The sequence below is a fragment of the Vombatus ursinus genome, unplaced genomic scaffold (genome assembly GCF_900497805.2).
Source record: "Vombatus ursinus unplaced genomic scaffold, bare-nosed wombat genome assembly UNPS02014782.1, whole genome shotgun sequence".
Lineage (NCBI taxonomy): Eukaryota > Metazoa > Chordata > Mammalia > Diprotodontia > Vombatidae > Vombatus > Vombatus ursinus.
Window position 1 is genome coordinate 1,248,876 of NW_020954560.1, and position 22,058 is coordinate 1,270,933.

At 41.4% G+C, this 22,058-nt stretch overlaps 1 protein-coding gene across 1 annotated transcript in view; it reads right to left on the reverse strand.

The window, feature by feature from the left end:
• Positions 1-18,858: 18,858 nt before the first annotated feature.
• Positions 18,859-22,058, reverse strand: part of HSD3B2 (hydroxy-delta-5-steroid dehydrogenase, 3 beta- and steroid delta-isomerase 2) — a 15,058-nt gene continuing 11,858 nt past the window's right edge. The window contains exon 3 of the mRNA XM_027866726.1: positions 18,859-20,011. Coding sequence (XP_027722527.1) covers positions 19,200-20,011 — 812 coding nt within the window. The 3' untranslated portion in view covers positions 18,859-19,199. The remainder of the gene's footprint in view (positions 20,012-22,058) is intronic.

Below are 22,058 nucleotides of genomic sequence, written 5' to 3' on the forward strand. Positions count from 1 at the left end.
TGTGGTATATTGAATATGCTTTCAGACACAATTGATGTCAAAGAAAAAAATATTAACACTAATACTGTACTCTGTGTTGTTGTTTTTTTTTAGGTTCAAGTCTGCCAGAAACAATTTTATTTGATTTATCATCATTCTACATCTAAACCATTTCTAACTTCAAGAGAAAGACATGTCTAAACTGGCATATCCTCTCATGTCCTCCAACATGACTGCTTACCTTAAGAAAATGTTAGGTAATATTTATAGGAATCTAGAACAAGGAAAAGATATGTTAAAATATAGTCTGGATTAATATTCAAGGATAGTTGAGTAACAAAATTGCCTGGACCACTACTCTCACTATTGGAAAAATGTGTCTCATATACTTTGAGGCCCTCACCTTTATTATCAGAAGATGTTTCATCATCAGTCTTTCAGAATCGGTGGTTGGTCATTACAATGGTAAGAGTTCCTAATTTTTTCATATTTGTTTGTCTTTATCATATTGCTGCCATTGTGTAAATCATTTTCTTGGTTCTGTTCACTTTCCATCAGTTCACATAAATCTTTCCAGGTTTCTCTGAAACGATTCCCTTGATCATTTTTTACAGCACTATAGTATTCCATTACATTTATATGCCAAAACTTGTTCAGCCATTCTCCAATTTATGGGCATCGTCTTAGATTCCCATTCTTTGCCATGTTGGGCTATAAATATTTTCATGCATCCTTTGAGTTGGTTTTGCTTAGGACTAATTCCTTCCATTAATCTACCCTCTCTCTAATTCTCTCTTCTCCCTTCTCTCTTTCCCTCTGTTTCCTATTTAACCCAACTCTGTGTATTAATTCTTCCCTTTCTTGACCAGATGAGAGCCAGGTTCAAGTTTTAGCTGTTACCTACCAATTCCTTTTTCTTGTTTTTATAGATGTCTACTTGAGCACCCTGATTATGTGAGAATAATTTTCCATAACCTTCCTTTCCTTTCCTTCTTCCCCCAGTGTACTCTTGCCCTCTCATTCCATTCTTATCTTAAGTTCATCAAGAAATAATGGAACTCTCAGATCTTGTCTAATTAGTCTCCCTCCTTTGATCCCTGATGACGTTAGGTTCTGAGGGGACACATGTGTCATCCTCCCATATTGAATGTTAAATGTTCATCATTTTTTAGCTCCTTACCATTGTTTATTCATGTTTACCATTTTTTGTTTCTCTTATGTTTGAAATTCCACATTTTTATCCAACTCTGGTCTTTTCATCAGGAATACTTGGATATTCTCCATTTCATTAAAGGTCTATTTTTGCCTCTGTAAGATTATACTCATTATTCTTTTTTCTGTGTAAGTCATTCTTGGCTGTAAGCCTGCATGCTTTGCCTTCTGGATAATCACGTTCCAAGCTCTCTGCTTCTTGATGATGGTGGCTGCTAAATCAAGTATGATTCTGACTGTGGGTCCTTGGTACATGAATTATTTTTTTCTAGCTATTTGTAGTATTTTTTTCTTTGAGCCGGAATCTCTAGATTTTGGCTATAATGTTGCAGGAAATTTTGCTTTTGAGTTTTCTTTCAGGAGGTTATGTGTGGATTATTTCTATTTCTACTTTGTTCTTTAGTTTTAAGAGATTTGGGCAGTTTTCTTTTAATATATTTTGTAGTATGATACCTAGGTTCTTTTTTTTTTTTTTGGTGAGGCCATCAAGGTTAAGTGACTTGCACAGGGTCACACAGCTGGTGCATATCATGTGTGTGAGGCCAGATTTGAACTCAGGTCCTCCTGACTTCAGGGCTGGTGCTCTATACACTGCACCACCTAACTACCCCCTCATACCTAAGTTCTTTTTAATTGATCATGGCTTTCAGGTAGTCCAATGATCCCTAATTTTTTCTCTTTAATCTGTTTTCCAGGTATGTTGTTCTTGCTTTGAGATACCTTATATTTTCTTCTAATTTTCCTCAGTTTTTTTTCACTTTATCTTAATATTTCTCATTGTCTCATGGAGGCTTCTGTTTGTTCCATTCTAATTTTCAGAGGGTTTGTGGCCTGCGCAAAGTATTGTACTTCTTGTGCTAAACTGTTAATTGACTTTCCAATTCTTTGTTCTATAGTTCTCATTTTTTCCTATTTTTTTCCCCTCTAGCACTCTCATTTCATTTATAAAAACATTTTTAATTCTTTTTTTTTTTTCTTCTGGGTCTCCTTTAGCAAGCTGTTGACTTGTTTTTCATGATTTTCTTGCATCACTCTCATTTCTCTTCCCAGTTTTCCCTCCACTTCTCAAAATTCTTTTTGAGCTCTTCCATGGCCTGGGACTGATTCATATTTTTCTTGGAGGCTTTGGATGTAGAAGCTTTGACTTTGTTGTCTTCTTCTGGTTGTATGTTTTGATCGTCTTTGTCATCAAAGTAAGATTCTATGGTCTGACTTTTTGTGTGCTGTTTGCTCATGTTCCCAGCCAATTACTTGAGTTTTAAACTCTGTGTTAAGGTAGGGTTCTGCTTCCAGTGTGGAGAATGCACTGTCCCAAGCCTCGGGGGTTTTGTGCAGCTGGTTTCAGAGATAATTCTAGGGACCTGTAAATTTTCAGTTCTTCCAAGGTGGTATGATCAAGGGCAAGGTGTTTACCCCTGTGCTCTGGTCTATGAGTGACCACAAGCACTCTTTTTTGCCTGGGAACTGTGAGGAGGATTCCCGCTCCACTGCCACCATAAACTCCACCATGCCTGTGCTCCTTCTTGTCCCAGGACCGCCACCTAGAACCACGATCCAGATCCAAGCGCAGGCAAAGCAAGAGAATACTGCCTCAGTGCCAGCAAAGATATTTCTGCAATTCCCCTCTAATCAGCTGCTCGATCCCCCCTCTGTCTGTGGGCCAAGAGCTCTGGAAGCAGCCGCTGCCCTGGGGCTGCGGTGGGACTGGAACCAGACCAAGCTCCTCTCTCACCGCGGTCAGACAGACCTTTTCTACTCTCCTTCTAAGTTGTCTTTGGTGTTTGTGGGTTGAGAAGTCTGGAAACTGCCACAGCTGCCCGCGATTCAGCCCTCTGAGGACTGCTCCAGGTTTGCTGAGGCCCAGTCTTTGCCTGCGTGGCCTATGCTGAACTGTGCTCCTCTCCCAGCCTGGCACATCAGACCTTTTCAATCAACCATCCAGGTTGTCTTAGGCTGGAAATTTGTTTCACTCTGTCTTTTTGTGGGTTCTGCTGCTCTAGAATTTGTTTAGAGCCATTTTTATAGGTATTTGGAGGAATTTGGGGGAGAGCTCAAGCAAGTCACTGCTTTCACTCCACCATCTTGACTCTGTCCCCAATATTTTTAATTCTTAAGAAAACCTATTGCTTCATTTCTTCTAGGAATTCTAGTTAAATTTGTGTACAAGCTATATTTTCCTTTGAGGCCTTGGCTGTAGATATTTTGGAGTCCTCTTTTTCTGGGTTTATGTCTTGAGTGTCTCTTTCATTGTAATAGTGTTTTACGGTGGAATTATTTTTTGTTTGCTCATTTTTTCAAACTACTTCTTGATTTCAATTTTGATGTTAGCACTAACCTCAGGGCTGGTCCTGTATCTGTTTTCTGTTGAGTGTTTTGTTTTTCCAGGCTTTCAGGACAGTTTAGGTTGGAGATCTGCAAACTTTCGGTCAGTCAGTCAGTAAGCATTTACAAACATCTACTATGTGCCAGATGCTGTATTAAGTGCTGGATATACAAAGAAAGACAAAAGGCAGTCCCAGCTTTTGAAGAGCTCACAATTTAATGGCAGAGGCAATATATCAACAAATATGTGCAAATAAACGTATAAAGGATAAATAGGAAGTTATCAACAGAAGGACGACATTAGAATTAAGAAGGATTGGAAAAGGCTTCCTATAGAAGGTGGAATTTTAGCTGGGACTTGAAGGACATCAGTGAAACTAGGAGGTGGAGAGGTATATGGAGATGGAGAGCATTCCAGGAATAGGAGACAACAGAGAAAATGCCCAGAGGCAAGAGATGGTGTATCTTGTTTGGGGAATGGCAAGGAGGTCAATATTGATGGGTCGAAGGGTATATGGGGAGGTGGTTGTAAGATATAAGATTGGAAAGGTATGCGGGTGGGTGAGGTGCGGGATAGTTAGGCAATTACTGACTCTGAATGTCAGAGTATTCTGTATTTGGTCCTGGAGGAGAAGGGGAACAAAGTTTATTGAGTAAGGGGTAACAGTCACTTTTAGTGATCTGATCTGATTGTTGATCTTCTGGTCTGAATTCTGAAAGATCTTCATCTGGGTTTGAGTCTGAGCAATAGCAGACTCTAGCTGGACTCAGCTCTTATCAACCAACTTGGAAGCTCTGCTGGGTCAGAGGGACAGGACTGTAGGCTCCCCTTGGGTTTGGGATTCCTGTCCTGGTTATTCCTCTGCAGGCTTCAGACTGATCCAGAAGTTGGAATGGAGACCTTGCTCTGTTGCTGGGGCTCCAAGCTACATGGCTGCTGCTTATTTCTGAACTTCCTCTTCTTAGTATCATGTATTATATATTATTATATATAATTTATTATATTATATAATATGTTAGTATTATGCCCAGTTTCTGCAATCCTCCTCACCCTCCTCCCATCTTCTTGCTTCTCTGGATCTGTGATTCAGAACTGGCAAAAATATTGCCAAGTGGAAGAACCTATTCCTGTCAACTGTACTAGGTCACAGTGCTCCAGTATCGTTTAGAACTGTGTCTTGCCTCTGGGCTGAACCTTTTTTTCCTTGTGTTGGAAGTGCTCTGCCCATAAGCTCCTGGACAGACCCCATCCTCAGTTTCTACAAACTGCTTTGTCACTCTATGCTGACCTGGGCTGGAAAAATAACTCACTGTGAATTTTTCTTGTTCCCCTTCAGGATTTGGTCTGGCATATTTTCTAGATCTATTTGGAGGAGTATGGGGAGGGAAGCTCAGCCATACTTCTTTCTGATACTCCATTATCTTAGTTCCCATTAGCATCACTTCTAAGTGTTTTATATTTTCTAAATGTTAACATGCTTTACTTATATGTTAGTATGCCTTTTAATTATATCAATTATCTGAATAATTTTTTTTGCATATACGATGAACTATAAAATCTAAGATGAAACTTTTCTTTCTCTAGCTTTTACTCATGCCTGGAGCACCAAAGATGAGACACCCACCCGGGAGACACCACAGACCTGCTTCTGGGAGAAGACATTATTTGTTTCCATTTCCATTGTCCTCGTGGCCAAAACAGGATGAGTTTTTAAAACTATCAGACTGGGATGTGGAGGAAATCCCATCTTAGGTGATTTGGGCATTTGTGAAAGAGCTAGTGCATGTTGCATTAAGAAAGCATCTGAACTCTATTTGGATAAATAGGGGACAAACAATAATCTGAAAATATAATTTAAAAATCTCATAAAATTAACATAAAATTAACTTTTATTTTAAAATATACACTAACAACACCTAACTGTAAAGTGAGTATGCATATTTTCCAACAGAATAGACAGCCCTCTCCTAACCCAGGACCTTCCCAATTATGCAAGCTATATGTTTTGTTTTCTAATTAGGCAGATTTTCCTTTTTTTTTTTTTTTTTTTTTGGTGGGGATCGATTCTGTCTTTTTTTTAAACAAACAATAGAGCTATCATTTTAGCTAAGAATGCCAGACCTATTGATATAATTAAAAGAAAAAGTCGCATATGAAACATGACCTCGGGTAGTATGCTTTTCCTAGGAGGTTTTTTCCTCTTAGTAGAAGGCACACTATCACCGCTTTCTCTGTACTTAGGCCTCTTGAAGAATGGAAGGTCCCCTTCCTGTTTGCAACGGCACTTTCTATGACCTTTGCAAATTCCTCCCTTGACACACTTGTCTGAGACACAGTCAACCTTGAAAACAGAAACCGGATTACAGGTTTTGTTAAAGCACAAGAATCCTTCACCACAGGGGTTGCAGCCCTTGATCTTTTCCACGTCGGGGATCTGCACGGTGACCATTTGGTGGTGGTAATCTGTCCCCCAGCAGACAATGCCTGACTTTCTCACGAGGTTCAGAATGACAGACCCGTCGGGCAGGATAGGCACAACCTTCGCTTCTGAACACAGCAGCCTCCCACAAAAGACGGCGTCGCCCTCGCACTGCTTGTAAATCAGACCCCCGAATCCAAGACTGCCGGAGTCCTGTCGTCCTTTTTCGTAGCAAGCCGCGGGAGATTCGCTGGCTGTTCTTGCCAGGAGGCTCCAGCCCTGTAGATGGCAAAGCCCTCGGGAGCAGCAGCCTTCCTGGGTGCACCTTACTTCGTCATGACTGCTCACCACCATCACCAGATCTGCGTAGTTCTGGGGCAGATGACATAAACCGGTCTTGACGGGAGTCTGGGTGTGGGTCCATTGGTGGACTTTTTTTGGTGCAGTTAGTGGGTCGCATGCTTGGTTGGACATCACCTTTCCTCCCTTTGCCCAGGGAAAGAGGGTGGCGATATGGTCCTTGCCCTCCATGCCCAGGAGGTAGGACAACCGTCCCGCTGTTGCCTCGTGGTCTCCACTATAGGAACCCAGCTGCCCGGGGATGGTCACTTCGCAGAACACAAAGTCTCTCTCCGGACAGAAAATGAAGTTCTGTGCAGGGCAGCCCGGAACGAGGAGCAGTGTTCCCAGGCCGAATAGCAAAAGGAAGCCACTCAGGGAGGACGCAGTCCCCTCAACCCCCATGCTGGCTGGACCTACGAAAAAAAAAGCAGCAACGTCTCCTGAGGCCGGGGGCTGGAGGAAGGGGCAGAGGTGAAGGCGCTGCTGCGACCAACTGGGCACGACCGGACAGGCCGAAGCTGCAAAGGCCCCCTTCCTCAGCTCATCTCCAGCCCCTTCTGGACTCGCCCGCCCGCGCACCGCAGACGGTTAGGAACGCTCGGAGTCGGGGGTCGGAGTGGGGAGAGGCAGAGATTACAGGAAAGAGAGTGAGGATTGAAGAATCCCAGAGTTGTACGTGGCTAAGAAGACCACCCAGTCCAACCCGTACCTGATCAAGAATACCCTCTGTAACACCCTGGACAAATGTTCCTCCAGCTTCTCCTGGAAGACCTCTCTTGAGGGGGCCCACTTCCTGAGGCAACTCATTTCACTTTGGGATGGCTCATCATTTTCCCTTACATCAAGGGGAAATTCTGCTACCCAGAGACTTCCGTATATTTCTCCTAGTTGTACTATGCCTGAATTTCAGTTTATTTTGTTCCCCTAAACGGTAATACCCTCCTACTTTCTCTCTGCACATTCAGTTCTTACAACTTCCATGCACTTACTGAAGCCAAGGCCTCGATGGGGGCTCCCCTTGTCTTCAATCATTTCCTTAACATAGACTAAGATCTGGAAGGAATCTTGGGAGTTATGTCACCTGACCCCTCATTTTACAGATGAGTGAGCCAAGACCCAGAGAGATGAAATAAATGCCTCCTCCAACGTCATAAGGAGGCAGAGCTGGGATGTGATCAGCCTCTTTGCCATTTTTCTCCAAAGAGAAGCACTATCTGCTGAACCTGGGCATTTTCACTGGCTGTTCCCCATGCCTGGAATGATCTACCTCCTCACCGCTGCCTCCCGGTTCCCCTGGCATCAGTCAAGTCTCATACAAAGTCTCACCTTCTACAGGAAGTTTCCTATTCTCCCTTAATTCTAGGGCCTTCTCTCCACCAATTATCCCCAGTTTATCCTTTATATAGCTGGTTGGTACACAGTTGTTAGCATGTCGTTTCCCCCATTAGAATGTGAGTTCCTTGAAATCAGGACTGTCTTTTGCCCTTCTCTGTATCCCCAGTTACAAAACGACTCCCCACTTCAAAAGGAAGGAAACAAGCATTTATTAAGCACCTACTATATGCCAGGCACTGTATTAAGTACTTTACAAGTGTCTCATTGATTCTCACAACTACTCTGTGAGCTAGATGCTGTCATTATCCCCATTTTATAGTTGAGGAAACTGAGGCAGACGGGAATCAAATGCTTTGCCCAGTGTCACATGGCTAGTAAGTGTCTGAGGCAGGATTTGAACTCAGGTCTTCCTGACTCTGGACCCAACATTTTATCCACTGTGCCACATAGTTGCTTATCACAATACCTGACATATAGTAAGTGCTTAATAAATGTTTAGTATTTATTATGTATACGCAACAGACAAATATATATATAAATATCATTAATACATATATTATTAAAATAGAGCTTATATTTTATATTATAAATTATATTTAATTACTATAACACTATATAATGTATTACTGTATGTTAAATATAACAATATATTCTTATAGAATTATACATATACACATACATATATGTATGTATATAAGTATATGGGTGTGTATTTGTGTGTGTAAGTATGTATGTATGTATGTCTATATCTATCTGTCTATCTATCTATCTATCTGTCCGTCTGTCTGTCTGTCTATCTGAGTGAGAAGCAAGGCTGGGAAGTGGTTGGGCAATAGTGAGGAATCAGAGAGCCAGTGTGGTCTAATAGAAGAGTGCTGAACTTATATTTGGAGGACCTGGGTCTATGCCTCATCTCTACCACTTATTAGCTATGTTACTTTAGGCAAGTCAATTGAGTTCTCTGGCCTCAGTTTCCTTATCTGTAAAATGAGGGCTCTGTATTAGATAACTTAAGATTCTTCCCAACTCTGAAACTGAGAATTGAAGAAAGGAGGAAACAGGTTGAGAGAAATTGAGGAGAAATGTATCAATGTGGGATATGGGAGAGCGTGGGAGTTCTTAGAGTCAGTTAGTAAATCTATAAGCATTTATTAAATGCTTATTGCGTGCCAGACTCTGTGCTAAGTTCTGGGGATTCAAGGAATGGCAAAAAGCCCGTCCCTGCCCTCAAAGACGTCACAATCTGATGGAAGAACTGATGTGCAAACAGACTGAAACAAACAAGATAAATAGGAAATAATTAACAGAGGGAGTGCACTGGAATTAGGAGAGGACTAGTTCTATCCACATTGGTGGATGTTTCAGGGCAGCAGATTTCAGCTCAATCCGGGAGCTTAAGCTACTTGGAAGCTAAGGGACTGTAGTGGATATAGTAATATTGGACCTGGAGTCAGGAAAATAGGTATTGCTGATTCTGCTTCAGATACTTACTACCTGTGTGACCCCAAGCTATATTAAATGATAACTGTTCAGAGACAGTTGGAAAATAAAGTGTGAAGTCCAAGGAGGAAAGGTCCTTAGCAAGGATGGGCTAGAGTCAGCACATACTTTCTCAAGAACTTCCTTAAATTTTCAGGGTGAGCATTTACACCTTGGAAATAGCCAAGCCTTCAAATCGGGACTCAATTTATTGTTTGGTTGATTGTTTCAGCTTAAGAGAGTGATGGAGAAAATGTTAAGAAATGCAGATTAAACTTAAAAATGTGTCATGTATACATTTTTTTGGGGGGGGAAGCTGGTTGTTAAAACATTTACTAGCACGCTCCTGGTCAAGGAAGATCAGGACAGGCTTTGTGGAAGACCTAACATTTAATATTGGGCTTTAAGGGATGGGTAGAAATTCAGTAGGCAAAGAGGGAAAAAATTCTAGGTAAAAGGAAAAACGATGAATGAAAGCAGAGAAGTGGGAAAGGCATAGCAATGGTGAGTTATAGAGGATCTCCATGATGATGAACTGTGTTCCCAGGATGCCAGTGCTTTCGTTCTAGTTGCTCCACCCTAGAAGTGGGTCTGATTTTCATACTGAAGATATACTTGATTAAAATATGAAAATTAAAATATAAGATTTTTATACAGCTTTGCAAATAATTCTCAACAGCAGACTATAGTCACAGAACTGTCTGAAGGGGGCAGAGAATGAAGGATTTTGATATTTTATTTGTTTGTTGGCTACAAAAATTTATTTCTTTGCCTTTTTTTTGGGGTGAGGCAATCAGGGTTAAGTGACTTGCCCAAGGTCACACAGCTAGTAAGTGTCAAGTGTCTGAGGCTGGATTTGAATACAAAAATTTATTTGACTCAGTAGAACAAAATGCAACCTTAAAGGCTTTCTCCTCCAACAAGAAGTGTCTCTTGTGGACATGCTGATATCAAATAAAATTAATTGAAAAATGCAACAATAGGTATCACTGTTCAATGAGTCTCTGATTATCACTGAGTGAGGCATGAAGCAGGGAGATAGATATCCACCAAAGGTGTTTATCAGCACAATCAAAAATGTCTTAGGCAAAGTCCAAATAGAAGAAGGGTTCCTTTTAAATGATAAGGTCTTCAGAATTCTCCTGTTTTCAGGTGATGGTGAAATGATTTCATCAAACCCACCCTTCTTGAAGGAACTTCCTCTCTGAAATATTCCTTCTTGATGAGATCCATGAGTCTTCAAAGAAAGATTCGATACATCCAGGGGTAAGCCCCAGAACTCATCGGTATGACTCCCTCCTCGTAGGTGGAAATGAGTGCCCTGTTTTACATGAAGGTTGAGGTAGAGTCGGTTAGGCAGGAGATCTCCAGCCTTCTTCCGGCCTCTTTGGGAGTCTTCAAGGGTCAAGTCTCTTGGGGTCCTTCTGGCTTCCAGTTTTGAGAGGGAAGATGGAAGAAGCCAAATCCATTTCAGCTTGTGGAATGAAAAAAACCCTGAGAAGACATAAGACAAGTTGACAATCTCCAACATGTGCCCGTCGCCTGCTTGCTGTAGTAGCTGTGGTAGAGACACCAGGAAACTTCCCCCGTGTTGAGGTCTAAGACTTTCTCTCAGTTGGCTTGAGTTATCTCACTCTCCATAGGAGAACTTCACTTAGCATTGTCTGGCATATGTTCTTTATCTCTTCTCTGATTTCTCTTTTGCTGTGGATATGGGTAAATGAGTTTTCTTTGATAACTGCTCTTCATTCTGTGTGTTCATTGTGGAATTGGTATTTGGTGGAAAAGGGTTCAAGCCTTAGATATAAAGCTTGGGATCTTCCTTCTTCCAAATAATGACATAGTGATCAGAAATTAGATTGGATCTGATTGTAAATTCCCAGGGTCACCTTTGAGGACCTAGAGGGTCACGTGTGTCCTTGAGGCCACAGGGTCCCCACCCCTGCTAGACTAACAATATTTAAGGGAACAGATAGATATAATACAAGTCAGGTACACTGTCTCTCTAAGGAGAGCAGAGAATTAGGCACAACTTCCTGCTTCCCCTCCTGGTAGGAATGAAAGAGTTTCTTAGAGAAGGATGCAAAGAGAAGGGGCTAAAGATGTCTGTTCTGCCCGTCTTCCAGCCACACAATGACACCTCCCTCCTACGTGTTGGAGGGACAACCCTCATCCCATGTGAGCTTCACTACATATGGGGCCTCTCAACAAATGGTGTACCACAGTGGAAGTTATTAAAAGGAATATATTTACTTTCAAAGGTATACAAATATACAAACATACTCCCCCCCAACACATTGTAGACATAATCCACCCCTCCCAGATCCTCACACTTCAATCTCCCAGGAAGCAAGAGGAAATATTTGCTTAAAAAGAAGGGCCAGATGATGTAGATCTTTCAACCATTTTTTCTTTCCTGAGACCATGAGTCACCTGAGGGTGACTTATTCTACATTTGTTGCAGGTACTTCCTCTATTGGTCACTAGGACTGCTACGAAGGACTTGTGATGGCTGGATTGATCCTGGAACTCCTAGGGTCACCTGGTCAGGCACTTCCTTCTCTGGAATACCCATTGACCTAAGATCAGTTAAAAATAAATCCAAAAGAAACAGGGGCACAAGGTGATTATGGCCACATAGGGCCCAACGGGAAGGGAGCTAGCTATCCTTGCCCTCACCTGACAGCTCGCGGCCCTCCTGGTGTCACTAACCACCAAGGAGGGAGAAGAGACTGAATGATGGACTTTCTCCCTTTTACATTCAATCTCAGTTCTCTGAGGGAACCCTCTTCCTTGCTCCCTCCCCTCCCCAAGTCTTTGGCTCTGCAACTAATCAGAAAATTTCTCATCCTCTCCAAATCACAGGTGGCCAGAAAGTTCCACGTGATGGAACTAGGCAGGGAACGTTGGTACATGGGCTGTGTAACCCACTAGGAAGGGCAAATCTGAGCATCCTCTAAGAATGGGGGCCAATTAATGGCCAGTCTCTCCATTACATTTAGATAATCCCACAAAGGTTTCCAATTTACCTGCATTGTTGAGAAGTAGACTTAATTCTATGAAAATAACGAGGTGAAATAGACCAAAATTTTCTTTCATTTACACGTTTCTGCTGCCATCGTGTGGCCGGACATGTTGGTGGCTCTCCCCACCCCCCTCCCGCTCCCCCGCCCCCCAGCCAGTGTGCCTTTTGGACTGCGTGTCAGAAAACATCTATAACATCTACTTTGCCTTACTCCCAGACAGAGCCATTGGAAGTACAGTAAACTGAGCCCACAGGGTTAATGCTCTGAGGATTCTCCTGTCTCCCCCCACTCCCAATACCTAGAATGGATGGTTTAGTCTAGGGAAATGACTCAGGCAGGCAGGATAAATCACAGAATTTCAGAGATGGAAATGCAACAGTGTTATGGGCTGATGACTTTGACGTCAGAAAACCTTGCTGATTATCCTGGTCATGTGCTATGTGACCTTGGATAAGTAATCCCAACTCTCTGGATGTTATAACTCTTTGCTTTGTCCTCTGTAAAATAAGGGGGATGTCCCTTCCAGCTATAACCTGTGGTTCTGTGATTTCTTAAGTCATCTGGTCCAACCTTTGCCTAATCAGGAAATTCCTCTATGACGTCGCTGATACTTAGTCATGAATGAATGAATGAATGAATGAATGAAGCATTTATTAAGCGCTTCCTATGTGCAATTTACCGAGCAAAGTGCCAGGGTTATAAATAGAAAAATAAGACAGACGGTCCCTGGTCTCGAAGGGCTCACATTCTGGGGGGACGTGTAGGGAGGACAAATAACACTTTCCTAGCTTTTGCTTAAACATCTACACTGATGGGGAGACCATGACTTCCTGAGGAGTTTGGGTCAGTTCTAATTATTAGGAAATTTCTCTTTATAAGAGTGGTTTTTAACCTGGAATCTGCAGAGAGATTTCAAGGGCTCTGTGAACTTAGGTGGGAAAAAAATTAAACTTTTATTTCAATATAATTAGTTTCCTTTGAAGTCTGATGTATCTTATTTTATGCATTTGAAAACAATATTCTGAGAAGGGCTCCAGAGGCTTCACCAGTCTGTCAAAGGGCTCTCATTGGTTTACAGTGTACTGAAATCTGCCAGATGGGAATGATAATAACTTTTACTGTCCAAGAAGGCTGTCTTTCTAGGCTAGGCCTAATTCAAGCCAGTCCAGCAATTGAGTCCCAGGACTGGAATACAATGAAATAATCATGGACCATAAAATGCAATAAAATGGTTTTTACTTGTAATAAAAGATTAGAAGGATATAATTATTAAAAATAAACACTGTTCTCTTTTGCCTCCAAAATTACCTGGGCAGCAATGTTGGATCAAAAAGACACCCAGCTAAAAAAGTGGGAATTCCACCAAACCTCAGGAATCTTACCCCAGGCCAGGCTTTTTATGCCTCATATGACAAGAAAGACTTGGAACTAATCAAATTCTAGTTTTGTATTTTTTTAAATTTTTTATTAATTTATTTTAATATCAACAATCACTTCCATAAGCTTTTGAGTTTTAAATTTTTCTCACCCTTCCTCCCTACCTCCCTCCCCAAGATGGCGTACAATCTAATATAGACTATACATATACATTCCTATTAAACATATTTTCACATTAGTCATGTTGTAAGTAAGAATTAAAACTAATAGGAGGAACCACCAGAAAGAGGAAACAAAGCATAATAGAAGAAAAAATTTGCAAATAGTATGCTTCGATCTGCATTCAAACTCCATAGTTTTTTCTCTGGATGTGGATAGCAGTTTCCATCATGAGGCTTTTGGAGATGTCTTAGATCCTTGTATTGCTGAGAGGGGTTAAGTCTATCAAAATCAGTCATCACTCAATGTGGCTGTTACGGTGTACAATGTTCTCCTGGTTCTGCTCACTTCACTCAGCATCAAACCATGCAAGTCTTTCTAGGTATTTCTGAAGTCTGCCTGTTCATCATTTCTTATAGCACAATAGTATTCCATTACATTTATATATCACATTCACAATTGTGATTACTATCTGTGTCTTTCTCTCCATCCGTCCCCCCCATTTATGCTTTACTTTCTCCTTTTTCCTTTTCCCTCCTCACTAATGTTTTGCTTTTGACTACCACCTCCCTCAGTCCCACCTCCCTTTTATTAACCCCCTCCCTTTTCTTTTCCCTTTTCACTCCTACTACCTATAGGGCATGTTAGATTTCTATGCCTAACTTATTATGTTATTCCCTTCTTGAGTCAAATCTGATGAGAGTAAGGTTCAAACAATGCTCATCTCCCTCCCTTCTTTCCCTCTGCTGTAATAGGGTTTTGTGCCTTTTCCTGTGATGTAATTTACCCTTTTCTGCCTCCTCCTCTCCTATTCTCTCAGTACATTTTCTTAGATCAGATTAATTCACTTACTTGGATCCATTTAACCCACTTGATTAGATTTTGTTTCATCATTTTATCAAAGTCAATTTATACCCACCCCCTTTATGTATACCCCTTTAACATGGTGTAATAACAATACAGTTCTCAATACAGTTACAAATGTCTTCTTCCCTTGTAGGGATGTAAACAGTTTGCCCTTATTAGCAACATACTGTATCTTTCTGTCCCATTTGCCTTTTTATGTCTGTCCTGACCTGTATTTGAAGATCAAATTTTCTGTTAACCTCTGGTCTTTTTATCAGGAAGGTATGGAAGTCCCCTATTTTGTTGAATGTCCATCTCCTCTCCTCTTCATGTTCCACTTGAGTCTTGTATTTGAAAATCAAATTTTCTATTCAGTTCTGGTCTTTTCATCAAGAATGCCTGAAAGTCCTCTATTTCACTGAATGACCATTTTTTCCCCTGTAGAATTATACTCAGTTTTGCTGGGTAGGTGATTCTTGGTTGTAATCCTGTCTCGTTTGCCCTCTGGAATATTATATTGCATGCCCTGCGGTCCCTTAATGTAGAAGCAGCTAAATCTTGTGTTATCCTGATTGTTTCCACAATACTTGAATTGTTTCTTTCTGGCTGCCTGCAATATTTTCTCCTTGACCTGGGAACTCTGGAATTTAGCTACAATATTCCTAGGAGTTTTCCTTTGGGGGAACTAGTCAAATTCTAAAGATAGTCTCTCGGTTCCCTTGAAGAGGCACTGAGCCAGACTACATTAAAACGCACATCATTCCTACCACATTTGTGAGGAAAGCACTTTGATAAATTTAACGAGACTGGTAAATGTGTGGGGTTTCTTGTTTATTTTTGTTTTTTGGTTATTAGGGCTGTCTGAAAGTAGAATGTGCTACTGCCTTGTCTCTAGAGGTCAAGCCAACATTGGATGACCACATTCTGGGTACATTCTATAAGAGATTCCAGTTCAGCTTTAGATTGGAAGAGATAACTCGTAATGGTTTTTTTTTTCTAACTAACTCTGAGATTGTGCGATTCAAATATTGCCCCAATATTGGGACATTTGCTGTCTCTGTGTCTCTGTTTGTCTCTATGTTTCTCTGTCTCTGTCTCTCTCTCTATCTCTCTCTCACACACACACGCACATATTTAGTCCAGTCCACTGTCTAAAGATGAACTTCAACCCATAACTTCATTTCATGCTTTGATTATTCTCACAAAAATGGGAAATATGTGCAAATGAGGAATGTGAGACTGAGCTGGGTAGACAGCATCCTATTAGAAAGGCACTGTAAGTAAAACAGAAGGAGACCTGGACTTACTGAGAATACCTGGCTCTACCACTCACCTTGTTTCTCATCAGCAAAATGGCAGTCGTAATGATGGCAATAATATTTGCTGGATAAAACCATGTATGTTGCTCTGAAGATCAAATGGGATAAAGCATGGCAGATAGGTGGTGCCACTGTGAACAGAGCACAGGAGTTAGAATCAGGAATATCTGAGTTCAAATCCTGCCTCAGATACTTCCTAGCTGTGTGACCCCTGTGAAAGTCACTTAATGGCTCTGTGCCTCTGTTTCTTCATCTGTAAAATGGGGATAATAATAGCACCTACTTCACAGGGTTGTTGTTGGTGTCAAATGAGTTAAGATATAAAAAGTACTTTGCCAGCCTCAAAGAGCTAGATAAAGGATCGTTACTATTATTAGTACAACTACTGTCACCACCACCGTCACCACCACCACCACCACTACCACCACCATCATCATCTTTATTGATGATGATGATGATGTTCTTATTAACCTTTATGAGCTATACAGATATAAGCTGTTATTATTGATCTTGCAATATTTTTCACCATCTGGAAGATCTTGGGTAAAGTCTTCTACCCCATTCCTTTTCTTTTTTTTTAAATAGTATTTTATTTTTTCAATTACATGTAAAGACAATTTTTTTGATTTTTTATTTTATTTTATTTTTTTAAGACAATTTTTAACATTCATTTTTAAAAAAAATTTTGAGTTCCAAATTCTTTTACTCCCTCCCCTCCCCTTTCCCTAAGATGGTAAGCAATATAATATAGGTTATATATGTGCAATCATGTAAAACATATTTCCATGTTGGTCATATTATGAAAGAAGAACAAAAGGAAAAAAATGAAAAAAAATAAAGTGAAAATTACATGCTTCGATCTTCATTCAGACTCCATCATTCTTTCTCTGGGTGTGGATAGAATTTTCCATCATGAGTCTTTTGGAATTGTCTTTACCCCATTCCTTTTCCTATCTTTAGCCACATCACATTCAATAACTATGAGTACCCCCTAACACATATCCATATCCTGGGCCCTTTCCATACTGTCTCACTTGAATCTCACTGAATCTTGGCTTCCAAGGGTTCAATTACAGACCAATGCGTATGATCCCCAGATCTGTATATCTTTTGCTATTCTTTTTCTTGCGTACCATAGAACCAACTGCCTACTGGACATCTCAAACTGGATTTCCCCTAGGCATCTCAAACTCAACATGCCCAAAACAGAAATAATCATATTTCCTCCCAAACCCTCTCCTCTTCTGAACTTCCATATTACTAGTGAGGGCAGCACCATTCTCCCAGATAACTATTTCTAAGGATAATACTGGAACAGGTGAAGTTTGTTTTCAGTACTTTTAGTTATTCCTTTCTTTATCCCTTTTCCAGGAGATCCTGAGAGAGTCAAGCACAGATCAGAAAACAGAGCTGTGAGGACTTTGGTTCCCAGAGACACCATTATTGTGTAGCCCTGGAATTGCTCAAGATGACATAGGGCCAGATATGCCTGAAGCATCCTAGGGTACTCAAAGCTCTAAGCTTCAGAAACCTTAGCAGAATGAGATTGGGGGAAGAGTGCTTAAAAAGTAGAATGAACAGTTATACCTTTATAATAAACAGTTATACCTTTATAATGAGGTGAGTTAAGTAAGTGATAATTCTCATTTTGATGGCTCTAAGACCAAAGAGAGACATAGACCTCTTGAAACCTAAGAGTGGATTGCTGGGTTACTGGGAGGTGTCTGTAGAGTGGCATAGCTTCTTAGAGACTGACCAATGTCCTAATGTCCAACTACGAGACCATTACAGCTGATGGCAGTGATACAGTGGCCTTCTGTGCCTGCATCCAGGCATAGAGAGACCAGTGATAGTGGCATGTTTCAATTGTGTTCACTGTCAATGATGTGGCAGAGGAGAGGAGCACCCAGTGGCCACATAGTGGGAGTTCCTGAACCCCAGGCTTCTGGGAGAACGTCAAGAGCTCTTGAAACTTTGGCTGTCTAGAGACAGAAGCTGTTGGGTGGCACCAGCCTCTTGGGGAAGAAAAGTATCAAGTGGCCCCAGAGGTAGAAAAGCAGCAAAAGTCTGTGACCTCCTCCCTCCACTCGCACTGGGAGTTATTTGAACAATGCAGGTTTGATGGGGAGGGGGTTATCTGTCTGGTAACCCCATTTTCAGGGATCCTTGACCCACTCCGGAGAAAGAAGAGGAAGCTTGTGTGTAGTACCATCCTCTAGGGGCAGACGGGAAACGTGGCCCTAATGATGGAAAAACTTCAAGAGACTGAGCCATGATACAGGAAAGCAACAAGTCCTGGTCTCTGCACTTCACCATTCTGTATTTTTGGATGGTGCAGATCCTGTGAGAAGGAAATGCCTCTGGAATAGCCCTAAGATAATTTGATTTTGATGTGGTGACTGCAAGCTCTTAGGTTAGTGCCATAAGTTTGGAGGATTGTATAGACCCCTGGGGTAAAGTCTGGGGACTCACTAGAATATTGGAGGGTGAGGGGGTAGCCTCTCTATCATCTCCAAATTTACTCTCCTTTGGAGGGGAATCCAAATAGGAGGATAGTACTATTGGGAGAAGGTGAGACTTAGTAGAATGGGAGAATTGTGTTAATCGTTGACAGGCTATTGTGGAGTCTGGGTTTTCTGCCTTTTTTGTGGGGTAAAATAAAGATCATCCTATTACCAAAATATATTGCAACTTTGTGGACTTGCATGGGAACTGGGGGACCATTTACCCAGATTTATACATAGACAGTGGTTCCTAGAAGAAATTCAGAGTGGGGCTAAAATGAGCCAAAGAGATGAGTTTGTTTTTGAGAAAATCTTCAAAATAAAATTTGACCTTTGTAAACCCATGGGTTCTTGGGGTGCTCTTGACTTGAATCTAAAATAGAGATGAAACTCCATTATTCAGTGTGGTAAGGGTAGACTCTTGATTTTCCTGGCAGTGGAAGAAAGTCTAGGCAGGGATTATCCTAAATCCTAGGCAAAATAAATACATTAGACATTTTTCATCATCTTTATTAAACATGAATTAATTTTTTTTGCATATCTTAAGATACAAATGGTTTCAAAAGTTTGCTATACCATGAGTAGGAAAGAAACATAAGAAACAGGAAGTCAAGGACACCTTGCTATTTTATAACATCCTTATCAGAGCAAAGATTTGTGGCTTGGAAAACAACCCATGGAATAAATCAATGAGTTTGTATTTAATTTCATTTTTTTCACCCTGTCTTCTAGGGGCTTCATTGGGTGAGGAGGAAGAAAGGGATGTTTGTGAGGCAGAGCCAGAAGTTTGCTAGCCAGGGGAGGTACTGGATGATATACCCCAGTAAGGGGAGGGTCTAAAGCAGTGATTTCATGAACTTCTGCCCCTACCTGTCCAGATCAGGGGGCCTTTGTCTTCAGACACTCTCTGTTCTGTGCCACCACTGTGCCTATCCACTGACTGGTTTTCTGCTTGGCTTCTAGCCAGCTGAAGCGAGGCTCATAACCCAAATCCTCTTTGGCCTTCTTGTAGGATAAAGTAAAAACACTGTTGGTCAATGTTAGCAGATGCCGATTGAAGGGTGGTTCATAAATGAAAATAGGGCGTAGCACGAAACTTATCATCTCCAACAGGAAGGCTGCCCAATACAGTATTGTTAGAGGAATGCCTATTTTTGATCCAAGTTTGAAGCCCCATTCCTTGCTCACTTCATAGTTAAAATCAGAATAGCTCTGGGGGGGTGTATCATCACAGATGTAATAGAACTCACCCCCAACCCTTTGGGCCTTCTCAGAGTCCCGCAGGGCTCTGAGTGCCAGGACGTGTGCCCAAGCCACATTTCCAACATAGACTTGGCTGGCCATGGAACCCTCCCTATTCCTTTCAATGGTCTTATCTTTGTTAAGGGCTTTGATTATTTCATGTCGGAGAAAAAAGCTCCTCTCCCCATATATGTACACGGGCCTCAAGGAGCAGGTGTGCATTATGGTGCCATTCTTGAGAAGCTGTCCATCAACCTCCAACACAGCCTTCTCAGCCAGTTTCTTGCTATAGGGATATGCATTGTGCCATTTGCTTTCAAGGAGGTCATCTTCATGCCCATTTTGGATGGGTTTCGTATACGAGTTGGGGCCGGCCACTTCCACAGAGCTGGTGTGGAGGAAGATAGGCACATTAGCTGAGATGCAGGCTTCCAACAGGAGCTGAGTACCTGTTAAAGAAGCACATGCGAATTCACATAGAAGCCAAAAAAATTAATTTAGCGTCCCTCAAAGAAGCATAGTATCTCTGCCCCCCCCCCCACTTTTTAAGCGTTGGTATTTAAAGTTTTGAGTTCCAAATTCTATCCTTCCCTCCCTTTTCTGCCCTGTCACTGAGACAATAAGCAATAACACGTGTAATTATGTAAAACATTTCCATATTAGTCATTTTATACAAGAAGACTCAAATAAAAGAAAAAAAAGAAAGTGAAAAATAGCATGAGAAGCATAGTATCTTGAACAAAGATTCCTAATTTTTTTTTTTTGGTGTCATGGTGCCCTTTGGCAGTCTGGTTAATGCCTATGGACCCTTTCTCAGAATAACGGTTTGAAATTCACAAAATAAAATACATAGGATTACAAAAAGAAACAATTGTATTGAAATATAGTTATGGAACTATTTTTTTAAAATCAGAGACTCTCTAAATTATATCCATAGATTCATTCATCTATATTCATAGATCCATAAGGAAGATCTGCTTCTTAAATTAAGAACCCCAGACCTAGAACAAGGTAGGTTATAGTCAGACTGTCCTCTGCCCTGGTCAGCCCCCATATGGAGTATTATAGATTTAGGTGCCCTGTTTTTTGTTGTTGTAGATAGAAGACCAGGCCTGGAGTCAGGAAGACCCAAGTTGAAATGCAGACACTCATTAGCTGTGTGACTCTAGGTAAGTCACTTAACCTTGTTTGCCTCAGTTTCCTCATCTGTAAAGTGAGCTGGAGAAGGAAATGGCAAACCATTCCAGTGTCTTTGTGGTCAAAACCTCAAATGGGGTCATGAAGAGTCAGACATGACTGAAATGATTGACAACAACAATAATATTTCTCGAGGGAGAATCTAGTGGGAGCCTTGAAATGCGCTCCTGGAAGATAAGAAACCTCTCAGCTGGGAAGGAATAGTTGTTTCTGCATGTACGTGTGTGTCTGAAAGAAGAAGACAAAGCTTCTGTGTCTCAAGGGACTGTCTTACAGGAAAGACAATTTTCATCCCCTGATTTGCAGAGAAATTTCAAGTTGGTTTTCTGCAGAGAGCTTCCGTTTTCTTCCTAAATGGATTGGGGATGGGGTAGATGGGTTCTGTCTCAGCAGCATTAGAATAGGACTACAGTCTCTGGGGGCACCATTGCTGTGTAACCTTGGAAATGCTGAAGATTATATGGAAAAAGATCTGTCTGAAGCATCCCAGGGTACCCAAAGCTCTGAGTTCTGGGAACCTTGGCAGGATAAGCCTGGGGGAAGAAGCCTTAAAATAGAAGTAAATGAACAATAATCCCTTTACATTGTGATCAGTTAGGTGTGTGAAAATTTCCATCTTGATGACTCTGGTGAGAGTGACCTGTTAGGCTGCTTTGGACGGGCTTCAGGCCTATGGAGTGCCAGAGACTGGCCCTACCAAGGCTAGAGGATGAGGATTACAAGGCAAAGCCCCTTGAGATCTTTGATCTTCTAATTTTTTTAAAGGGAGATTAAGGCCGCACATAGAACAAGAAACTGTCATCAAGGATTTAAGTTCTAAAGTTCAACATTTTTGTTGTTGAAACAATCAAGGATAAGTGACTTGCCCAGGGTCACCCAGCTAGTAAGTATCTGAGGCTGGATTTAAACTCAGATTCTCCTGGCTCCACGGCTAGTGCTCTATCCACTATGCCACCTAGCTACCCCTTCCTCTACTTCTTTTAAAAGACATTTTCTGATTTCCTCAGTCATTAGTGACCGCCTCCTCCTCCTCACCCCCACCTCCCAATAACTTTGTATTTATTTTGTGTATATATTAAGTAGAGACAACATGGTGTGATGGATTGGGAGCTGGCCTCAAGGTAAGAGCAGTCTCGGGTTCAAATCCCACCTCTGACACACGCTGTCTCTGGGACCCAAGGTAAACAAATCACTGAAGCTATATGTGTTCCCAGGTAAAGCTGTCTCTGGGACCCAAGGAAAAAATCACTGGAAGCTATACGTGTTCCCAGGTAAAGCTGTCTCTGGGACCCAAGGTAA